The 23,198-nt window shown below is 39.7% G+C and overlaps 1 protein-coding gene across 3 annotated transcripts in view; it reads right to left on the bottom strand.

The window, feature by feature from the left end:
- LOC127447085 (zinc finger protein GLI2-like) overlaps nt 1-23,198 on the bottom strand; it is a 109,954-nt gene that overhangs the window by 43,502 nt on the left and 43,254 nt on the right. For all 3 annotated transcript variants that reach the window (XM_051708607.1, XM_051708605.1, XM_051708606.1), the window contains exon 3: nt 2,524-2,626. In XM_051708607.1, the coding sequence (XP_051564567.1) occupies nt 2,524-2,626 (103 nt within the window). The remainder of the gene's footprint in view (nt 1-2,523; nt 2,627-23,198) is intronic.

Here is a 23,198-nt window from a genome sequence, read left to right as displayed (position 1 = left end):
TTTGATTTGTAACTAGTAACACATAATAAACATGAAAAAAAAAAAAAAAAAAAAAAAAAAACAAGTTCTAGAGCAAATGTTTCCTGGTGTTTTGGATATTAATGTTTTTGAGACGTTACAAACATTACATCAGAAATTAGAATAATTAATTCTGATTCAAAGTAATGTCCAGCATCATCAAATTACTGCCAAACATGTTAAATAAATGTATTCTTTATAAATTCTGAATCTATGTACTGATTACCATTGTCTCATGTCTGCCAAACATGTTGGTTTGATTAGTCCAAACATCATCTGCAGCCTGAAACTGAACTTTTGGTCCAGTTTTAGGAGTGAATGCATTTAGCTGCATAGAAAAACTATAGGATGATCCCTTGCTCCCTATTTAGTGAATGACTTAACCTTCAGTGTGCTGACTGTATGCACTGGTCTCAGAACGGTTCAAAATGCACCTTATTTTCATCCTAACCCCATATATAAAGCCTCTGAAAACAATTTATTTTAGGTTTTGGATGAACCCATTGATTCATACAGGATTTCTAAGGAAAACATTTGCTAAAGTACACATTAGTGTACATTGTGCTTAGCAGCGAGACATTTTGTGATAATCACTTAAATTTAAAAAATGGCATACTGGATGAAACTAGAGACTCCAATCTTTTGACTCAAACAGGTTTCAATGTAAACATGTTATTAGGTTTCTTACCAGATGTAGTTTTATTGACGTTTCCCTCAAAGACAAACTCTGCTGTGATTGGCGCCATGGTGTTTTTTCACATGACTCAGTGTGTCAAAATTTTAACCCTTTACTGACAGCCCAGAGTCTTCTGAACTGAAATCACTTGGTTTAAATGAATTTAAATTACGCATTGCGTATAGCGAAGCCAAAATACAATGTCCACGCATGTGTACGCGGGGTCGCACAAGGTTAAAGTTAAGCTTTATCAACAGCATCTGGGGCATTCTGTTCAATCTGTCAGAAAACAATTTTGAAAATATGAACAAAGCATGTTTTAAGTATAAAAATCTAATTTCGTCACATTGTATAATCATCACATTACCCCAAGACACATTCTTCTTCACTGTTGAGACTATAGAGAGAATATTGGGTTGGACAACTTGAAAAACTGTTGGGTGGATCTCAGTTCCATACTGCAATGTGTAACTGTTTTGCAAAAGAAAAATACTAGTGATTTTGGTAGGGTGTTTCCTCATTCATTTGCTGCCATTGAGGTTTTGGGAATGAAAAGCTATATTTTGGATGCCAATCACTCTGTTTACATGTTGACATACTCTACAAACATACAGACCTTCATGTTTTGTGAGCTCTTTCCAATTTATGTGTGGGGGGTGTTATTACTTTGGAAGGTTTTGATTATTTTCTTCACAAATGTATTGCAGCACACTGGAATATTTGGAAACCACTATTTTAATTTATATGTTACAAGTCAAACGTAATTATTTTTTTTTTAAATTATTATTATTATTTTTACAAATGTTGACAATGCGACAGTAGTTTTGTATTCTGATGAAATAAAACATGCTAATGGAAACCTCCTTAGTTCTTTGTGACAACATAAATCTTATGTAAAATGAATTCTCCTACATACAAGGGCCAAATCCTAACTTGCCAAAACCAGATCCTTGACACTACACCTCCATTGGATAACAAAGCACAAGACCTGCCAACAAAAGACACCACGCTTAATTTGCTGTGCAACATACATGTAATTAGGTGAATTGGGCACAGGCAGTGGAAAGGACAGCCTGATCAAGGTCTTGATGAATTAGTGGGCCTCTGTCAAGGCTGAGTCACACTGAGCCAGTGTACAGAGAGAGAAGGCAGGAATTCTCTTTTTCTACCAGTTCCAGCTTACGTGATAAATCGTTCTCCTGCCACTGCTGCTGGGCACACTGTATGTATCACTATCAAATCTGTTTATTTGAATGCACATGAAAATGTTTATTTTTTTTGTCCCTACTACAATGGGTATTATTTAACTGTTTTTTCCTTGCATTTTTTAAGACAACCAGAAACGTCATTGTGCCACCTGCAGCATCAAATACAAGATCAACCAGTCTTTTGCACCTGTCATAAAAACGTTAAGGCACTTCGTGATTAATAATGATAAAAACAACTTCTGATGGTAAAATTTGCTTTGAGTTAGTAGGCGGTTTTAATTTAATTATTTGAACTGCTCACGTCAATTAGCAAGGGTTCTAAATCATTCTAATGGTTAGAATTAAACCATGTATTATGTTGCAATTCATAATAAAGTTACAGATAAAATTTTACTGAGTTTTGTTTGAACTCTTACAGTCCATGTGCTGCTTGCAGCAGACTGCAGTTGAACGATCTCCCAGGCAGAAGACAAACGGCTGTGCTGGACCATGACCTGGCCATGGCAAGCACTGAAGCTGCATACATTTAACTGAAGATGACTGAACATGTTCTATCTCTTAATGGTGATTCCATCTGTGCAGACAGAGGAAAATGGATGTTGAAGCTCTTAACAAACTTACCCATGTATGGGGTGAAGAGGGTGTGGCTCGTAATGGTACCTTCCCTCATGGTGGCGCATGTCGATCGGAATTGGTGTGTGGAAGGTTGAGAATAAATGAGGAGCTGTGAAGTAAAGGACAGAAGAGAAAAAGAAACGAAATTAGTTAGATCCAGAATTTTCATTTGGGGGGTCCATTGGGGGTCTATGAAAGTACTGCAGGGGACCAGTGGACTGATAAAACATAGACATTTCTTTAAAATATTCTGCATTTCAAAATGTATTTCTAAATGTGGTTACAGAGGAAACAACATCTTATATACTCTGATTCAGTTGATTTTATAGAGCATAAAAGCACCATTAAAGGGATAATTCAATAAAAAATTTTAAATCTGTCATTTACGCATCATCATGTTGTTTCAAATGCATATAACATTCTTTGTTCCATGGAACACAAAAGGTTACAGCCTTAGTCACTACTCACTTTCATTGTATGGACTAAGTACGCAATTAATGCAAATGGTGAATAGGTCTAACATCTCTTTGTGTTACACAGAAGACGGAAAGTCATACAGGTTCGGAAGAACATGAGAGTGAGTAAATGATGACATAAATGTTATTCTCTCAGTCGGACAAAACATTGGTGCAATGAACCCAAAAAATGGCAAAGGATGTAAAGCATGTAATAATGTTTGACAATGGAAGACATTATACAGTGTTAATGAGAAAATCAATCATTTTTAAATTAACAGTTCCTTGGGCTGGCAGAGGGTTTGGGTGTGTGCACTCTGGGTCAGAAAATGTTGACGACCTGAGCTAGATCAGCTAAACTAAATTGCCACATGCAATCAATTCAGAAATGAAAGTTTTGTGTAAAATATTGGCAGAATTACATAGGAGAAGAAGAATAAATCATTAATGAAACTGTAGAATCTTAAATCTTGAACATAATATAGACTGAGCTGAGCTTCTCACACAGCCCACTGCAGTGAGGGCCTCCCTTTGAAATTAGGAGAAGACACAGCAAATGAAGGAGAAGAACTGCTAAAACACAATCGGACATGACATCCATAGTAGTTAAAAAAGAAAGTCCTATCTACACATCCAGGCCATGTACTGTAGCAGTACACTCAAGTTAGTCAAACTGCTCTGCGCCATCAGAAAGGAATGCACATATAGCCTGGCCCACTCATCTCCGGGATAATTGAAAACGTACAGATGCTTCAGCAACCCTCCTCAATATTAATGGTCTTACATGTGTGATGAGTGGATTACAGTATTTAATTATGAGATTTTATTTGTCTGGGCTAAAAAAGGGAGCCAAAACATGCTCTTCCTGTCATAAAATGGTTCATTGCTTTAAAGGGGTCTTGTTAAAAACCAACATGCTTTCATTAATGACTGAAACTTACTTGAGGTGGTGATTATAGAGCTTTGAGTGAGCACTAAATAGAGTTCACTGTCTGCATCATAAATTTGCGTTTATCATTACTATTTGCTCTTAATGAGCTCCTAAGGCTATTTTTGGATCAACTATATGGCCCAATCCATGAAATATGCCATCTCCTGCTCATTTCACAGTGTGTGTCTAGAAGAGTGGGGCCAGATCTTTGGCTCCATTCCTTGCTTGTATTAAAATTCTTGTGGCGTCACAGGCATCAGTGAATCAAGCTTGACCTGAGAACAGAGACTCTGGGGGTAAAGTCCTCAGATCATTATCTCTACCTGAGAGGAGCTCAGGGTAGAGCTGGGTGGGGAAGGGCCATAGGGGCCTTCAAGGGGCCCATCAGGAGGAGACCTGTGTGCGTCAGCATTCTACACCAGCCACATTCAATCCAGTCATCACAGTGACTCTCAAGCATGCATTCTTCTTCTTCAAGTTTCAAGAACATTAAAGAAGGAGAGATTTACTCCGCTACTTCCAATAAACCTTGATGGTTATTGATTAATTGAGAAAAAGATGATCTGGTTATATTCAGAATGGAATACTACTAATTACTAAATTCAGGGCAGTTTACATTATATGGCACTCTCTATTGCAGTATACACTCTCTGATAAGCAAAACAGCTGGCATTATGCAACAATAACATTTTCAAGTATTCGTGTAGTGTAGTGTAGTAAATAGTAGTAATGCGCTATATTGTTGTTACATGACCTCCTCATGAGAGTGGCGTCCACCTTGATAAAATTACGGTAAATAGAATTTTGCATTTTTTTGCATTGTGTAAACATGTCTTAACTTTTGGCAGTCCAATCTAATAATGAAACCAGTGGCGAATTCTCAGGGCCAGCAAAGCCTTCTCTGCTGGCCTAACATGCCAAATAAATAAATATTTTTCATCCTTTCATTCTCATACACCTTTTTGCCTATGTATTTTTAATCGCTTTCCACTCTTAATTAATCTACAAACAAATAGAGAAAAATGAAAAGTTTATCCAGTCTTGATGCTAGAAGTGAAGTGTGACAGCTTTTTCACAAATCGCATGCCCACAGCAGCGCTTGAGTCTGAGCTCCACCCCCTCAGGCCTTCAAAATTTCCACAGAATCCCTCAACAGTGCAAATGAATGAGCAACTAAAGTCAGATTTTCAGATTCATCAGCCAATCAGATTTATTTATTTGTTCTTGGTGGGTGTGATCTATAGGATATGTCCCGGTCGAGGCCTTCTAGCTGGCCCTGAGTGACGCAATCACGCTTTAAGTGATGTACGTAATTTGAAAGTGAAGAGTGTGAGATCGTCATCACTGCCGCTATCACTGTTGAGAAAGAGATCCTTATGGATTTAAAAACACGAGATGTTCTGCATGACTGTGTGATTGCTTAATTTATTATACAGGAAAGGAGGACTGATTTTCACTTCAAGTAAATTGGTAAGTGCTTTTTGCATTGTTATAGCATCATCAGGAGTTTTCTAAGTGTAAATTAGGCTGCTTGAGCATTCAGTGTCGGATCAAGTTTTGAAAAGTAGTGCTGCGTTCCATTCAACTCAGAAAGTCAGATTTTACAACTTCCTACTAGGAAAAGTGCAATGGTATGCATCTTGAATTCAGAATTACAACTTGTAGGCTCGTGCAGAAATTCTCAACTCTGATTTCGCTGAGATGCAGGTGCATGATGTCACACAAACATGTCCACACTCAGGGAGATATACAAAGTAAGTGATAAACATTTACTTTATTAAGTAATATCGATAAATGAGTTAGTTTCCACATTACATGATATTAAAGCTTGTTTAACAAACGCCTGCAGAAACAGGTGTATAAAACATTATAACCTCTTTTGATAATTGTAAACCCGAAGCACAAATGCTAGCGCTGCAGCATTGTTTATCAGTTGGGTTGCTAGGAGACATCTCTAATGAGATTCAAACCCCTGCTAAGCTAACGGGAGTACTGCAGTTTTGTTTCCTTAAATGTCATCTTCCGAATATCAGGGAATGGAATGCATTTATGGTCGGAGATATCAAGTAGGAATATCCCTCATTCAACTTGAATGGAATGCAGCATAACTGTGTACTCTGACGAAACTAAATTTATTGCAAGCAACATTTAAATCGCAAATATGATTAGACATTTTTTTCCAGGTATTACATATCTCCTTGGTAGATTCATATGAAAAATTATGATTTTTGAATGTCTGTTCGGGAGACATTCATTTCACAAAACTATGCTGCAGTCATGCTGCAGTTAAAATTAGGCTTGCTTGAGCATTAAATGTCGTTTCAAGTTCTGTCTTTCGTGCGTGGATGTGTTTTTAAAAGTCAGTTGGTATTATTATTTGACTGCCACGTAATGTATAATGTATGGCATACAGCGTCTTATTCATTGTGAAACTGTGTTTTCTTAATGGCATGATTTGCACTGAAAGACTTAAAATACACAACCTGCGGCTGAATGAAACAAAGCAGAGATGTTTAAAATTGCGGCTGTAATTACTTACAGTGGATTCGTCACTATGGAAATGAAATGTTAAATTGAGCACACTGTTTTGTGTGACAGGATCCACGCAGTGTACTGAACATTTTGGCAAATAGGTCATCCAGGTATATGCATACTATAAACCGAATTCTTACTATATACTGGAGAAATAGTGACACCCTATTAGTAACATACTGGGCGTGTCCATTAATGAGACACAACACAACGGCTTGAGGCTGTGTACACTGGATGCATTGACAGGAACGTTCTATACCATTTATTTGTGTTGTTGGCAGTAGTAGCGCCAGCGTATGCAGCGCAAAATGGTACAGGACACCAGATTACTGTCAGCGCAATGTGCCACAATGGCCGCTTCCAGTGTAGACAGCATCACTGATTATAATGGGTTCCATTGCTTTTGACATGCACGTCCAGTTTAGACAGGGTGTATGGGTAGTATGTTATTGTGCTATTCTGAACATAGAGTCCTTCTGCAGAGTGTTTTCCCCATAAGACCCATGCATGATTTATATTATCTAATGATTTTGAACTACAGTCATAATATAGTGTGTAAACTTGCAGTAAATTTAAATGTTGGTATTTCCAGAGGAATTTGTCCTGGAGAAATGATCAACCCTTCAATCCCTTCATCACTGTCACGGCAGAAAACACAACTGACAGGTAAGCATAACTTCACAACAGCAATTATATTGAAGGCTTGACATGCAATGGCTTAAAATCCCTCTTGAAAAGCTAGAGACCTGAAGGAAAAAGTGACTGCATACTTTCAAGCTGTGGTAGTGTGTTTTCCCTGCCAATTAGGTGGACTCCCTTTCCTTGGCGAGTTGGATATTAAGAGGCATTTTTAAAATCTGGGTGTAGGGGCCAGCATAATGAGGGCTTGCGTGAGGATGTGTAGGAGAATAAGCATGCATATGTTATATATAACGAATTGAATGATGCTCCGGCCAAGCGTGCAGTATGACAGCACTTAAGTAAAGCTTTGGAAACTCAAGGGATGCTTGTCTTTAAGAATGATGAGAACCGCAGTCGAAAAGCGTGTAGGATCATATATGCGCTAAAACGCTGGGACTATCTTGGATCTCAGAGAAAGTCATTCATTACTAGAAAAAAAATTAATTTATTTTCTTTCTAAGCTAGTGAAATTTTCCACATGAAATGTCACGTAAATATCATACTGCAACAGACCAAACGTCATATAAAGAACATTCTGTCATTTACTCACCCTCATGTTGTTCCAAACACATTTGACTTTCTTTCTTCCGTAGAACACAAAAGGAGATGTTAGGCAGTATGTTAGTCTAATTCACCATTCTCTTTCATTGCATCTTTTTTTTCCCCCATACAATGAAAGTGAATGGTGACTGAGGATGTCATTCTACATAACATCTCTTTATGTGTTCCATGGAAAAAAGTGTGAGGCTGAGTAAGTGATGACAGAAGTTTCATTATTGAGTGAACTATCCCTTTAATCTGGAGTGCGATACAGTGAACTTTGACCAGAAGGTGAAAAAGGCCTCAGGAGGATGTACCGAGGCAGGGATTGCCTGAGAGGGCTCATTCCATCACCTAGACAGCTCCATTGTTCTTGGGCCAAAGTCCAGTGCTCTGGAGGTTACACAGGTGTGCTTCTATGGTTGTACCACTCTGTTCCCTAGAGCGTACAACACTGGCATCCTCCTACCAACCATATTTGGATATTTACTGTAACGTGAAATACTTTTGGAATGCTGACATGTCCTGCATAGTGATGTGCTAAATTCTATCTAAAACTATTTTAAAAAACATTTTCCTAACTCTTTTATAATTTTTGTGCATGCAACATTAATGACCTCATATTATGTGAGATAATACATTGAATATTTGTACTTTAAAAATGTATTTGTCACACTGCAGAAAGATTTCAAATGAAATAGTAAAGGCAAAAAGGTGATTAAAATTGGTGACCAGTAACAGGACCTAAGACATACACTTTTCACACAAATGAAAAGTCTGTCATTTTTTTCTCATATTTTGACTTTTTTCCATCTTCAGAATGTCACCCTCAGTCACCATTCACTTTCCATGCTTCCACCAGTAATCTTTTTTTTTTTTTCCTCCATAAAATGTGTGAATGGTGACTGAGGCTAACATTCTGGCTAACACTGAGTAAACACATATATTAATATTTTCTTTTATATTTATTATTTTATTTTAGGGTTGTTTTATTGGAGTTCCCTATGTCACTCACTCGACGTTGTGTCGATGTAGCGACAGTAGGGGTCACTCTTGGGAGCCCCAAACACCTCTGCTTTTTTGAAAAAAGGCCAATGAGAATTGGCGAGTGGAATTTGCATGCCACTCCCCCGGACATACGGGTATAAAAGGAGCTGGTATGCAACCACTCATTCAGATTTTCTCTTCGGAGCCGAGCGGTTCTATTCAGTGCACTGAATTCAATTCCCTCCAAAGACGCACCTCAAAACTGCTGGATGTATGGCGCATTTCAGCGGCTTCTCCCCCTCTGCACCCATGGAGTGCAGAGAACGCCCCTGGGCACTTCGGCAGAGCGAATATAAAAGAGTATATTCTAAAAGAGTATATTTTCATTCACAAAAAGAGTGGCACACATGGAACGTCTTTTTAAAGATGTCTTTCCGTTTGTGTGTTATTCCTGGTTGCGGTCATTATCTCTCTGCTTCTGACGGCCACGATCGCTGTCTTACGTGTCTGGGCACTGCCCACGCGGAGACAATGTTCATGGATGAGTCATGTCCTCATTGCGAGAACATGACCATGGCAACGTTGTGGTCGCGGCTTGCATTCGTAAGAAAGCAAGCCACCCCAGCGGCTCCCCGCACCGGTCCTTCTACCCACGGGTTTGAGGCACCATCTGGCACCCGCGACCAGACCTCTGGAATCTCCACGTCTGGCCCCTGGACGGGACGCGGAAGACCTAAGTGGCCTACCACCCGCGGTGGTAGACACGATCACTCAGGCTAGGGCTCCCTCTACGAGGCACCTGTATGCCTTGAAGTGGCGTCTGTTCACTAAGTGGTGTTCTTCCCAACGCGAAGACACCCAGAGATGCGCAATCGGATTGGTGCTTTCCTTCCTGCAGGAGAGGCTGGAGGGACGGCTGTCCCCCTCCACCTTGAAGGTGTATGTAGCCGCTATTTCGGCTCATCGCGATGCAGTAGATGGTAAGTACTTGGGGAAGCATGACTTGATCATCAGGTTGCTGAGAGGCGCTAGGAGGTTGAATCCCTCCAGACTGCGCCTCGTCCCCTCGTGGGACCTCTCTGTAGTCCTTTTAGGGATCAGGATGTGAACCTGCAAGCGCTGCCCCAGGAGGAGGCAGACCCAGCCTTGGCGTTTCTATGTCCGGTGTGAGCTTTACGCATCTACTTGGATCACACGCAGAGCCTTAGAAGCTCTGAGCAGCTCTTTGTCTGCTTTGGTGGACAGCGGAAAGGAAGCACTGTCTCCAAACAGAGGATCACCCACTGGGTCATTGACGCCATCGCGATGGCATAGCAGGCTCAGGACATGCTACCCCCTACGGAGTTACGAGCCCACTCTACCAGGAGTGTGGCGGCCTCCTGGGCCCTGGCCAGTGGTGCCTCTTTGGCAGACATCTGCAGAGCAGCGGGCTGGGCAACACCTTTGCGAGGTTCTACAATCTCTGGGTTGAGCCGGTCTTGTCCCGTGTATTGGCAGGCACGAGCAGGTAAGTTCCGGGACAGCTGGCCGGGTGTATGCATAGCGCTTTTCCCCTCCCTTGAGGTGATGACGTGTGCTCTTGACTCCCAGCCAGGGATCACACAGACTGTGATCCCTGGATGACTTTCCTCCTTAGCCCTCTGGCAGTTGAGTTTGTGGAGAAACTTGCTGACTGGCCCAGTACGTGCGCTAATGAGCCCCTGTATTGAGGTAGGTGCTCCACATGTGCTGGGTCCCCAAAGGCGACCCCATGTGATATCTTCCGCAAAATTGTTTCTCTGTCGGTAAACTGTGTCTTCCTTGGGCAGAAGCCCCTCTGCCCCCGGTCGCCATGCTCTGTTGAAACTCCTCCCCCTTCAGGTAGGACTACCATGGGATCTCTCCACATGACATACTTCCGACAAGACTCGGTAAGACCCCTCTTGTTGGGTGGGGTGTGTTCTCCACAGTGTCTTTCCCTTGGGAGGGACATCCGCCGATGCAGACACTTATGGCTCCCAGTCAGTTAACAAATTCCACTCTTTTTGCGGAGAAAAGAGAGGGAAAGAGGCCTCGGCTGGGCTAGCCTGTAGGGACAGCTGGGCAGTCGACTTGTTCCTGATGGGCCGTTCAACGCTCATAAGAGCGTTGGGGAGGTTACGTGATGGCCTGGTGCGCTGGCTACGAGGTACACATCGGTCTGCCTGTCACACACCGCCAGTTCACGTAACACAGTTCAGACAGTTGTGGCACCTAGTATAGGGACACCTAGTGTCACTACGTTGACACAACGTCGAGTGAGTGACAGATATGGAACGTCATGGTTACTTTCGTAACCTCCGTTCCCTGATGGAGGGAACGAGACGTTGTGTCCCTCTTGCCACAATGCTGAAATACCTGCTGAAATGGCCAGGACCTGGTCTCGGCTCCTCAGCACAAAACCTGAATGAGTGGTTGCATACCAGCTCCTTTTTACCCGTATGTCCGGGGGAGTGGCATGCAAATTCCACTCGCCAATTCTCATTGGCCTTTTTAAAAAAAAGCAGAGGTGTTTGGGGCTCTCAAGAGTGACCCCTAGTGTCACTACAACGACACAACGTCTCGTACCCTCCATCAGGGAACGGAGGTTTCGAAGTAACCATGACGTTTTATTTTATAAAATTATTTCATTTTATTTCAAACATTAAATTTCCTTATGGGCCTTGGGTTGTCTTAAATGCAGAAGATTAATCCTGTTTAAAGGAATATTCTTTAACTATTTTAAGTGTCTTTATTAGGGCTGGGTATTGGTACAGTTTTGATTTCGAGTCGATTCCGATGCACAAGCTCTCGATTCGATTTGATTTAAATTTAAATTAAATTCTATTTAGATTCATATGGGTATATTTCAGTTATAATGTCCCTTTTCTTTTTGAAAGAAATTATCTCCCAACTAATGCTGTTAATTATAAAGGGGACTTTCTACCTAGGTACATTACAAAAATATAAATTTTAATAATTACATTTTATTAGTTTTTCATCACTTTGGTCAAATTTTGGCTTTTTTTAAATTAACAAATCCATGTATTCAATCAATACATAAGATATTATATTTCATATATAATTTTTTGTTACATGTTTATTGTTTAATTGCATAATATTTACTATTTACAAGTATTTACATTGATTTGTTGAACACGTGCTGAAACCGGTTCTCTCTTTAACAAACCCGGCATTTCTGTAAAGAGCGTCTGAAGATAAGCGCATGTTAATGAGACAGGACTCTAATGGCATTATCTCATTTGTGCCGTGCATGATTAGAATTAAATGTTTATTTTTGTTGTTGTTGTTTTTGATCAACAACTGAGTGTAGAGAACAGAAAGGGTATTAAAAGAGACTTTAGTTGCATAACATGAAATTTAGTTGCTAATTCAAGTGATTTCCTCTCATTGTAGTAAAGGGTTGCGCCAGGAATTTGGTTGTGCGTAGAGTAAAATATCAATCTTGGGATTTAAGAATCGATATTGAGATTGTTCAAATGAAGATCGCAAAGCATCAGAAAATCGATATTTTTACCCACCACAATAATTTATATGTATGTATTTAGTAGAAACTTTTATTCAAAGTGACAGTGTATACAAGATATACATTTTACCAGTACGTGAGTTCCCTGGAAACTGAACCCATAACTTTGGTGCTGCTAGCACCATTCTCTACCAGTTGAGAAACAGGAACTTATCTCATAACTCAAACATACTGGCTTTTAATACGCACATGCTCAGAGGGTGTTTAAGTTATTTTCAATATTATTTCTTCAGTGCCCCATAATGATCTCTAACATGTGGAAAACATCCTGTCAGGACTTGGTGAGAACCAACCATACACGTTCTGTTGCAGAATTAGGATGGGGTTTGATGTCCTTTTAAAGACAATGGCAGGTGGTAGACATTATCAATGGGTACTCAAAGTAGAGGAGGAAAACATTCACTTTTCATGTCCGAACGGAGCCGATAGACGGGCGGCTTTGTGCTGTGAGCGACTCATCTTTAGAGGAAGCACTCAAGAACAATAATAATATCCTGAGAGGCCAGCAGCAGCAGTGTAATTAAAAAAGCTTTTCTGTCTCACTCCAGGAACAAGGAGGGAGGGAGCAGGAGGGAGTCGATTCAGACAGGAAATTCCAACAGAATAGGCTGGCAAGGGGCCTAACTACACAGCACCATGCAAACCACATTAGATCCCTAAGCAGCCTTGAACCCCAGGAAGCTGCAGGCCAAGTGGTAGCCACCAGTGGATTCAGCCGATCCTGGTAACATGCAATTTGTTCCCATTTTGAACAACTTGGTTAGGCCTTTTTTACTAACTGTCACACATCAGTGTGCATGAGTATGCAACAGTTAAACACTTAGAGGGAAAAAAAAGGTTGCCTTCTCTATCCATTCTGCACCTGGGAAATGTCACACCATATAACATCCCTATTTCATCTGTGTTGATGGTTCTTTCCCAAGGCATTAGTTGTGGCGACAGCAGGATTAGGGGTTTAGGGGAGAGCAAGAAAACTGCTTCCAGCACTGAAAGGAAGTATTAAGTGAATGACTTTTCTTTTAACACCCAGGGGCTTTGTAAAATGATACATTTCTTATTAATAGGGGATTTCTTGCAAAGGCCAAGTAGATTACATTATGGCACCAATACAACAAGCATAACTGGCTTATCTGTTGTTATATATGAGTAGTGTATGACTGTTAAAATGTACTATTGTCTGTTTTTAAAATGTATCTTGTTAACTGTACATGCTTTAGACATTTTGTCTTGTTTTCCTATGAAATTATCTAAACATCCTTAAACAAGATATATTTTCATGAGAAGCAAAACGGTATACGATATTAAGTCTTGTTTGCACATAAATCTAACAACATTTAGTGAGGTTTATGGGTAAACCAAGAAAAAATATAGAAAACAAACTAAATTCAAAAGAAACACAAGTCTATATCTTACCCCATTTACAAAAAGGTTTTACTTTCTTGTTTTAAACATAAGCCTTTCTTTGACAATAAGACTTAATATATTATGTAATTTTGCTTCTCAAGTAAATGTATCTTGTTTTAAGGATATTAAGAACTTAATATCTATAAAGATATTTTGTACTAGAAAACAAGACAAAAATACTGATGAAGAAATTTTTGGTTTTGGAGTGAAAATACATGTCATTTATAATTCATGCAATTCTTACATATTTATAGTAAGTTTGTTTCCATTAGCAACAAAAAAAAATGCCTCGTGTAATGTTTAACAGATCCTTTAGTTATGTACATTTATATAATAAGAAATTTAGTTTAACTTTGATTCATAGATTATCATACATATATTTGAAAGCACACCAGTTATGCACGTTAGCCATTCTATAATATGTTTTGGTGAATTATTAATAAGAGTTATTATAAAGTGCAAGAAAAAGAAGATGCAAGGTACTGTACATTATGAATGTATGGGAGTTCTATGACAAGATCCTCCTGTTGCCATTAACAACAAAGAGGTTTAGTTCATGGTAGGACCTTTGTTTACAAGACCCTGTCATAAATACAGTAGCCCCAGATCCTCAACAGACCTTATGTGCCTTTCCTGTTAATGTTTACAAAGCAGGGCCGTGCTGGCTTCTCTCCGGCAATCTAAAGCCATGTCAAACAACTGGCCAAATCCATCCAATCATTCACATAATTTCCAGCAAGCTGTTGGCCCTTATAAGCCAAGCAGTGAGCTCAATGTGATTTATTAAACCTCTCTGAGGCACTGGACTAGTTACCTTAATTGTCTCGATACTTCCACAGAGTCTCAGTCTTGGGACAAAAGCTATCAGGGCAGTTGTGGCCTAGGGTCACCAGCAAATAACCCCAATGCATCACAACACAAGAAAAGTCTATACAAGACTCGACGAGTGAAAGCTGGGAAACACTGCAGCTCTGGTTTAAGTGTGATACTGGTATGTGATTTGCTGCACATTAGCATGCTTTTGGTGTAATGATGGCACTTAGAAGATCTCACTCAGACTAATTACACAAAGCTAATCACTTACCTGGCCAAGCCCAGATTTATCACTAAAGTCTGTAATGGTACTACAATACACATGGATCTTGTCTGGATTAAGTACTTTTGCACAAAAAGGTCTATTATCCACAGGGAGATGTTATGAGGTTCCATGCTGAAAAAACACCTTAAACCAGCCTTAGATAATTTGCTGGCCTGAACTGGTCTCCCAGTCTGGTCAGATTGGTATGTTGGCTGGCTTTTGGGCACTTCATCTGGCCTCTCAGCTAAACCAGCTGAACACCAGCTTGGCCAGGCTGGGAGGTCAGCTAGACCAGCTTAAACCAGATAATTACAGGACAGATCACTGAACCATCTTAGGCTGGTTTAAAGTTTTTTCAGCAGGTTTTTGGAGTGGCAAAGCCCTAAAAACTGAAGTTAGTCTTTAAAATGGGTGGATTAAAACAATCTTACTAAAGATCTGACATCCATAAAGCATACCTTGAAATCTCATTGGATGACTGGTTGCTGGGTCACAACACCCATGATATTTGTGGTTTTCAAAATGGTACTTAGACAACATCTTAAAAGCTACTTTGTGCTTTTGGTGCTTGCTTGAATTAGTGATTTACTGCTCCCTAGAGTACACACTATCCTTCCTTATCCATGAAACTGGTGAGCAAACCCAACAGAAAGCATGAGCTTAGCGTGATTGAGGGTTTCCAATACAGGCTTATGGTTGTGCACTCCCTTAAGCTCTTGCTAATCTAAAAACAGAAAAGGGAGTTCATTTTTACATCTTCTCTTGGGAACGCTGGCCTCTCTGGTCTTCCATTCCGTCCTTTGGCCTCTGCACTGGAGCTGATACAAAGGACATTAACACAATGGATGTACTAACAGCCTTGCAGTAGACTGGCCAGCGCTGCTTCAGCAATACTGGTACACCAAAAGGCGTTTTACAACAGGAATGATGGCAGTGGGAGGAAGTGTTCTCACATCAGGACAAAGCAGAGGCTCAAGGGCCGCAGTGATTCCTTTAAAGGGAATCTCTGCTGGGGGTCACATGGAGGTGAGACCCTGTTATCTGAGATGTTTGGGGGAAAACAACAGTGGAAAGAAGTCTACACTCAAAATTAAGAAATGATGTTATCCCCCAGTGTAGCATAAAGGATGCCAGTTTTGCTTAAAGTGATAGTGAGAGTATGATGACAGAATTTGCATGTGAACTATCCCTTGGGGAATTGTTATCTTATTTGTATCTTGCTTGTTTAGATTCTCCCATTGTTACAAGACATGACTGTTAACCTCTGTTAGAGGTGTTTCCATGTGTGATAAGATACAGTTAAGGTAATAGTCTATTTACATGTGTGGTGTGCCAACAACAATCTCACACTCAACACCCAGAAGACCAAGGAGCTGATTGTGGACTACCGTCGGACTAGGAAGGGCCACACATACACTCCCATCTACACAGATGGGGATGAAGTGGAGCGTGTGACTAGCTTCAAGTTCCTGTGTGTCTATATCTCTGAGGATCTTTCCTGGACCTACAACACCTCCACTCTGATCAAAAAGGCGTAACAGTGCCTTTACTTCCTTAGGAAGCTAAGGAAAGCTCACCTGTCCCACCACATCCTGCTGAACTTTTACCGCTGCACTATTGAAAGTATCCTAACAAACTGTATCACAGTGTGGTATGGCAACTGCACTGTCTCAGACCAGAAGGCCCTCCAGTGGGTGGTGAAAACTGCCCAATACATCACTGGTGTTCAGCTACCCTCCATCAAAGACATTCACCACAAATGCTGTCTAAGGAGAGTGAGAAGCATTATCAAAGACACCTCTCATCCCAACCATGGTCTGTTTACTCCTCTCCCATCTGGAAGATGCTATAGGAGTCTTTGCTGTCGCACCAACAGACTCAGGAACAGTTTCTTTCCCTCAGCTGCCAGCCTACTGAACTCTAAACTCAGGCACTGAACACTACATCCCACTCGGACTACATATTTTCTTTTGCACATTTCCTTGCACATTTCTTTGCACATAATTTCTACCTCTTGATGCCACTTGAACTGTTATGGTCACCGGCCATGTATATATTTACATATTTATAGCTCATTCATGCACCTTCAGTGTTTATACATCTTCATTTGCACCTTGTACTGTATTCATAGACATTTGCATTGAGCTGGTCTCTGCTTCTCTACCTCATAACTTTGCACTCCATAAAAATCTTTATTGTATATTCTCATATATATATATATTGCTATTTGCACTTCTGGTTAGATGCTAACTGCATTTCATTGGCTCTGTACCTGTACTCTGCACAATGACAATAAAGTTGAATCTAATCTAATCTAAAACATAAAACAGGACCCTGACTATCAAGCCAAACCCTGGCTCTGACTTCAACATGCTCTGAGGGAATTATCTTAAGGAATTTGTTGTAAACCCTCAAATTCAAAACAGCTGTGGAGGCACAAAGTTATTGGCCTTGTGAGTGACTTGGTTGGGGGTCAGACAGGCTGGTTGAGGTACCTCTCCTTTGCCCTCTGTAGGGGGCCCTCCATTTTTTGTTTGCATTGCTGCTTATAATGCCTTGGGCAACAAACACTGAGCAATTTTGTCCTTTTCATAAACCAAACAAACTTTGGTTCATTCTCTGTTCCTTCCCTCTTTGTTGTTCTTCTACATCCAGCTGTGGTCTTCCTGGCTGCCTGGAATGAAGTAAGCAATCGTAGAAAAACACTCATTCCTGTTACTCAGCATTTAACATCCTTTTTGTGGTGTTCCAGGTCACAAATGACTTGTCTCAATGCCACTTACAATAAGACCCCTCATTAAAATTCTTCTCCATTGTGAACGCATCACTTCCCAGAGATGAAACTTCCCCTCTCACTGCCATATCCCTGCGGCTCATGCCTTTCAGTGCTGTCCATTGCTTTTTACTCAGCTGTTTGGACCCTACGTGGTTCAAAGAAGCCATTTTTACCACCAGCGCAGAAATTGGCATCATTCTTCTCTTTAACCAGAACCGTCTTATATAGAGATATCCTTCTAATGCAGTCATGCTGCAAAAGTGAGATGATTTATAGAGGGTTGCAATTTTTACAGCATTTACAACCTGGAGTGGTACTGCCAGCATCAGCGCCACTGGACACATAGATAATGAACTGCAAGGAAACATTTCCCATCAGCCACCCTCTTTTTCTGTAGATGAGAGGATTAGGCTCTTAATTAATGCCTCCAAAAGGAAAGCTCAATTTACGGGAGAGCAACAGAGTGGTGGGGGGAAGGCGAAGGAAAATGTCTAACAGGCTGGAATGGGGGCCTCCTATTACAGTGGGGGAAGGGAGCATAAGAGGTTATTTCTCCCAAACAAAAGGGGTGCATTCCGCCTGTACCATGATTCACAAAGTTGAAGGCTCAGTCTTGAAACCTCGATGACCCATGAGTATGAGGGTCATGGAGGTAATGACTACATCAAATGATCATACCCTCAGATTATTGGTTCTACCCTTTTTTAAAAGGCCAGTTTAGACTAGCATTAATTTCCATGCTGGTCTTTTGCTGGCTTGCGTTGGTTTGGTGCTTGTCTTGCTGTGCATGCTGCTCATCAAAACGCAAAACAGCTGGTTGCGCTGGATGACCAAGTATTATTGTGTTTAAAGCTAGTTAAAGGAATGTTCTGGGTTCAGTACAAGTAAAGCTTAATCGGCAGCATTTGTAACATAATGTTTATTACCACAAAAAATAATTGACTCGACCCTCGCTTATTTAAAATAAAGGCAAAAAGTGCCTTACTGGTTACAGTAAGTTACAGTTTCAATGAAAGTAATTACTTTTAAGTAAATTAATTGCACTAAAGTAATTTGTATAATACATTTAAAATATACATTTATATGTACGTCTGTTAGCATTTCTGTGACAGCTGAAAAGTGTGTGACAATGAATGAGAAGGAAATATAGACATTTTGAATTTGTGTGGAAAACCAAAAACTTTTCTCAAAAAAGTGATTTAGAAAGAAACTTAAAAGTAAAATAATTAGTAATGTTATTAATTTTTAGTTGAAGTAATCAGATAAGTAATATAATGTGACAAGGAGGAGGGCGGGGCCGGGCGTGCACCCAATCGGGCTAATCAGCCGAGGAGAGGGATAAGTGCAATGAGATGCGGCAGTTCGGGAGAGATAGAGCTACAGGCAGCTGCCCTGTATGTGATTTCATTTGTGTGTCTTTGTGTTTAAGTTTATTAAAAACATTACTTTGATGCTTCGTCTGGTTCCCGCCTCCTCCTTTCCACTGAACCCTGTTACATATAATTACATTTATAGAGAAATAATTAGTAATTTGTAGTGGATTACTTATTTTTGAGTAACTTACCCAATACTGGAAATAAGATTGCTTATAGGGTTTACCAGGGTTACATCATCATGGCAATGAAGTTATAATAATGGATACAACTTTACATAGATAAGGTTAGTAAGCGATTTTATCACACGTTTATCATGTTAACATGTATAATGTAATGAGTCTTGTATTTTAACATTTATGGACTGGCCACATTCACTTCCATTGTAAGTACCTTACTGTAACTGCCATTTATTTATTTTTTATAAATGAGGAACAAGGGACATGTTGGGCTTAAGTCCTTCCCGTGATGAGTAAGGCTTAAGGGACTTGCGTTTCTTTGTGCAGTGCTGCCTGAGAGTCATAAATCATTATGGTTGCCTTGTGTTATGCAGTGAGTGCCCTTTCTTGTGGGAAACATTTTTAGTCTAGTCAGGCCTTTCCCACCATTGTTCCTAATTTAGGGGTCCACCTGTTTACCACTTTTAGAGTTCTAAATGTTTACACAGGACCTTATCCTGCAAACGTTTTTTCAGTTGGCTTTGCCTAACCTTACCAAGATGTTTTGGATGCTGAACATATAATTTAAGTGGTTGAACATGGGGCAGTATGGGCTTTATCATAATACCCACGTACAGGATGAATAAGGATTCAGTCTAAATTTTAATTAATGTTTAAATGTGTCAGCTTTAAATCCTGTTCGTTTACAGCCACAAATCTTACAGTAAATAAACAACAGCTATGTTGTGGTGGTTGCTGAGGTGAACCCAGGTAAAGAGGCACAAGAGACATGGTCTAATGTAAGGGTCTCATTAATGTGGCATATAGAAAAACCTGCTATCCCCCCATACCCCTAAAATCACAGTCTGCTAAGAAGATTTTCAAACACACTGCAACTGAAATGTTTACTTGGCAGCACTGCATGCAAAAAACTAAATAAACAAGAAGCCACGAGTAACACATGTAGCTTTTTTCCTACCCACACTGGTTGAGGTCAGAGAGAGGAAATGTAGGGAAATGTTAGTCTATACGATAAAGTCAACAATTCAAATAAATGTGTGTACTTCCTCATTGTGAATGACTGAGTAATATATTTGCTTGGACAACCCTGACAACATGCTTCATGTTGCTACTGTGTGGGGAAGCCCTTCCTCAAAGTTCAGTGTGTTTGGTCTTAGTTTTGATACAGGGTTTGAAATTTGATGTAAATTCAAAGCTATTTTATTCATACAATATCTTTAACACAGTGTGCTACATTTTTCTGTGCATTGCAATTAAAAGTTAAACATAAGAACATATTCTTGGTGTTTCTTCAACTTTGGGAACTTTTGACCCAGTGGACTTTAAAAAACACTGACAATGTCGTCTTCTTCAACTTTAACTTTAAAAGTTAGTGTACAAATAAAAACTTTATTAGGGTCAAATTGTTCGTTGTAGTGGAAAGGACACCACAACTGTAAGGTAGTCCTAATCTATTTTTTATTTTTTATATGCAATAGATATTGAAGTGATCACTCTTTGTGATAAAAAATAAAATAAAATTAAAAAAATCTTTAACTTCACAAAAATCGCTCTTTTAATATGTGCTAATTCAAGTCTTATGATGGATTTTCATATTTTAAGATTTAAATACTTGGTCTGGGACAAGGGTAAAACAAACAAATCTATACATACAAGGGATTTGTAAAGTAGTATAATTGAATGAAGGCATGGTAAAAAGTTTCCACAAAAGTTTTAATGTAACCTTCATATACTATAACAAAAAGTAAAACTTGAAATTAATTAGTTGTAATAATAATAAAACAACAACAACGCCTGGGATATAAAAGTGCCCAAAGTTGTATAGTGTCGGATCAAAAGTCAACTCCGGGTCCACTACGTTTTGTTCACACACTCGTTTAAATCCTCTCAGAGCTCTTGTAAATATTGTCAGACGAGCAGAAGCTTGCCTCTGTCTGCCTCTCAGAGTGCTCTCTGCACAGGGCAATATTTATCTTAGTGCTAGCCGCAGGGAGGGCTAAAACAGAGGAGAGGGGTCTAGGGTAACACTTGAGAGGGGTCTGAGACAGCCCTCCAACACTTCGCTGAAAAGTGCCAGTGACTGACCTCACAACTCAATGGCATAGTGCTAACTAGGACAGAGACAAAGCTGGCAACCAGCCAATTGTTTGAAGATAGAGCCTGTAGTGCTAAATAGGGGACTGAAAAACAGGGGAAGGGGGAAATGCCAAAACCAGTGCTGTAATTTACAGCATCAGGACACAGCATTAAAAGGGATAGTTCATCCAAAAATGGAAATTCTGTCATAATTTACTTAGCTTATGTTGTTCCAAATCCGTATAACAATATGATTTACTTTATTCTGTGGAACACAAAAGGAGATAAAAACTTTAGCTTCAGTCACCATTAACTTTCACTGCATCTTTCTTTTTCTTCCATTAAATAAAAGGACAGTAAATGGTGAGCCTTTCTGTCAGCTCGAACCAGTCTGGCCATTCTCCGTTGACCTCTCTCATCAACAAGGTGTTTCCATCCACAGGACTGCCACTCACTGGATGTTTTTTGTTTTGGCACCATTCTGGGTAAACTCTAGAGACTGTTGTGTGTGAAAATTCCAGGAGATCAGCAGTTATAAAAATACTCAAACCAGCCCATTTGGCACCAATAATCATGCCACGGTTGAAATCAGAGAGATCACATTTCTTCCCCTTTCTGATGGTTGATGTGAACAGTAACTGAAGCTCCTGACCCATATCCACATGATTTTATGCACTGCAGCCACACAATTGGCTGATTACATAATCACCTGAATAAGTAGGTGTACAGGTGTTCCTAATAAAGTGCTCAGTGACATGTCACGATCTGAATGCTTGCATTCCTCTATGTTCTTTCCTGTTCTCATGTACAAATAATGTAAAGCAGTCCTGCTTATAGCCACAAAGATATATCTAGTGTGGTATAAGCGGTACAGCAGACACATTTCTTCCACTGCATGGTATATACTGTCATACCACCTAGCCTTACTGTCTACGCCGTCTATGGACAGAGGAAAGCTTTAAATTACATATGGTTATCCCAATATTCTATATGCAGTCAAACTTATTGTCTAAAGAAAAATTTACAGTCATAACCATCAGTCAAAAGCTCTTACACTTATGTCTTTGTGCTAAAGTTTCTTTTAACTGTAAAATCTGGAACCACTCAAGAGTATCAACCTGTCAGAATAAGTCAGATTTCATTACTTTTGGTCATAAAAACGACAATGGAGCAAAATTAGGACTGATAATTGTGAGCAATTAGGTAAGGGTAAAGAAAGAGAAGATGAGAGTCCTCAAGATATGTATTGTGAACACTTAAAACAAGTGGAGACTAAGAGCCACTGGCAGACTGGTCACAGCCTGACAGCGAGGAAGAGCAATACAATACACTCTCCCTCAGTAAGAGGCAGGTCATTAACACATAATAGAGAGGGGCGTCACTTTAGACACCTTAATTTGATAATTACTGACAGGTAAAATTACACTCTTGAAGGATGACACAATAAGAGAGAGAAAAGTTTGCTGTCCCCTTAGCCAGCAAAATACATTGAATCAGTTCGACCTGCTCTTTCTACAGTATCTAAACAACATTATCCAATACCAGGTGATTTACCTGAATTAAATGACTCGTACTGAGACTTACTATGGGCTGTGGATTTATCCTTGCAAAGACTTACATGAAAAATAACCAAATGAAGATTCTTCAAACATTCTCTTTCTGAAAAAAAACTAAAAACAATAACAGTAAATATTCATAACACGATACCTTTGATGAACCTTTGATTTAAATCAGTTTGTCATTAGGCCAAAAATCTAAATGACTCCCAGAAGTTCTCTGTTACAAAGATATTTAGACAGTAATCAAAGCACCAAAGTGTTCATGTTTCTCATTTAGAGTTTGTGCCTGTCAACTTAAGTCATCTTTTTATTGTCTTTTTTTACAATTTTTGTCTCAGATTTTATTCTGTGTCTGTTTAATGTTATAAGAGCTATATTGTAACACTGAATTAAATCCAAACCTATGCTTACCAATGTAAACGAAGATGTCAATTAGAGGAGCCTATTTCTACACACAAAGGAATAAACATCTGGTCTTCAAACCTCTGTTGCAATAGAAACAGTGGTGTAAAACAGAGCCATGCTTTACCAAGAAACTGATTAAAAAGCAAATCTCCTCTCTCACA

This window comes from Myxocyprinus asiaticus, chromosome 10, assembly GCF_019703515.2.
Source record: "Myxocyprinus asiaticus isolate MX2 ecotype Aquarium Trade chromosome 10, UBuf_Myxa_2, whole genome shotgun sequence".
Taxonomy (NCBI): domain Eukaryota; kingdom Metazoa; phylum Chordata; class Actinopteri; order Cypriniformes; family Catostomidae; genus Myxocyprinus; species Myxocyprinus asiaticus.
The sequence above is the reverse complement of the archived record's forward strand: the minus strand, read 5'-3'. Positions and strand labels throughout refer to the sequence as shown.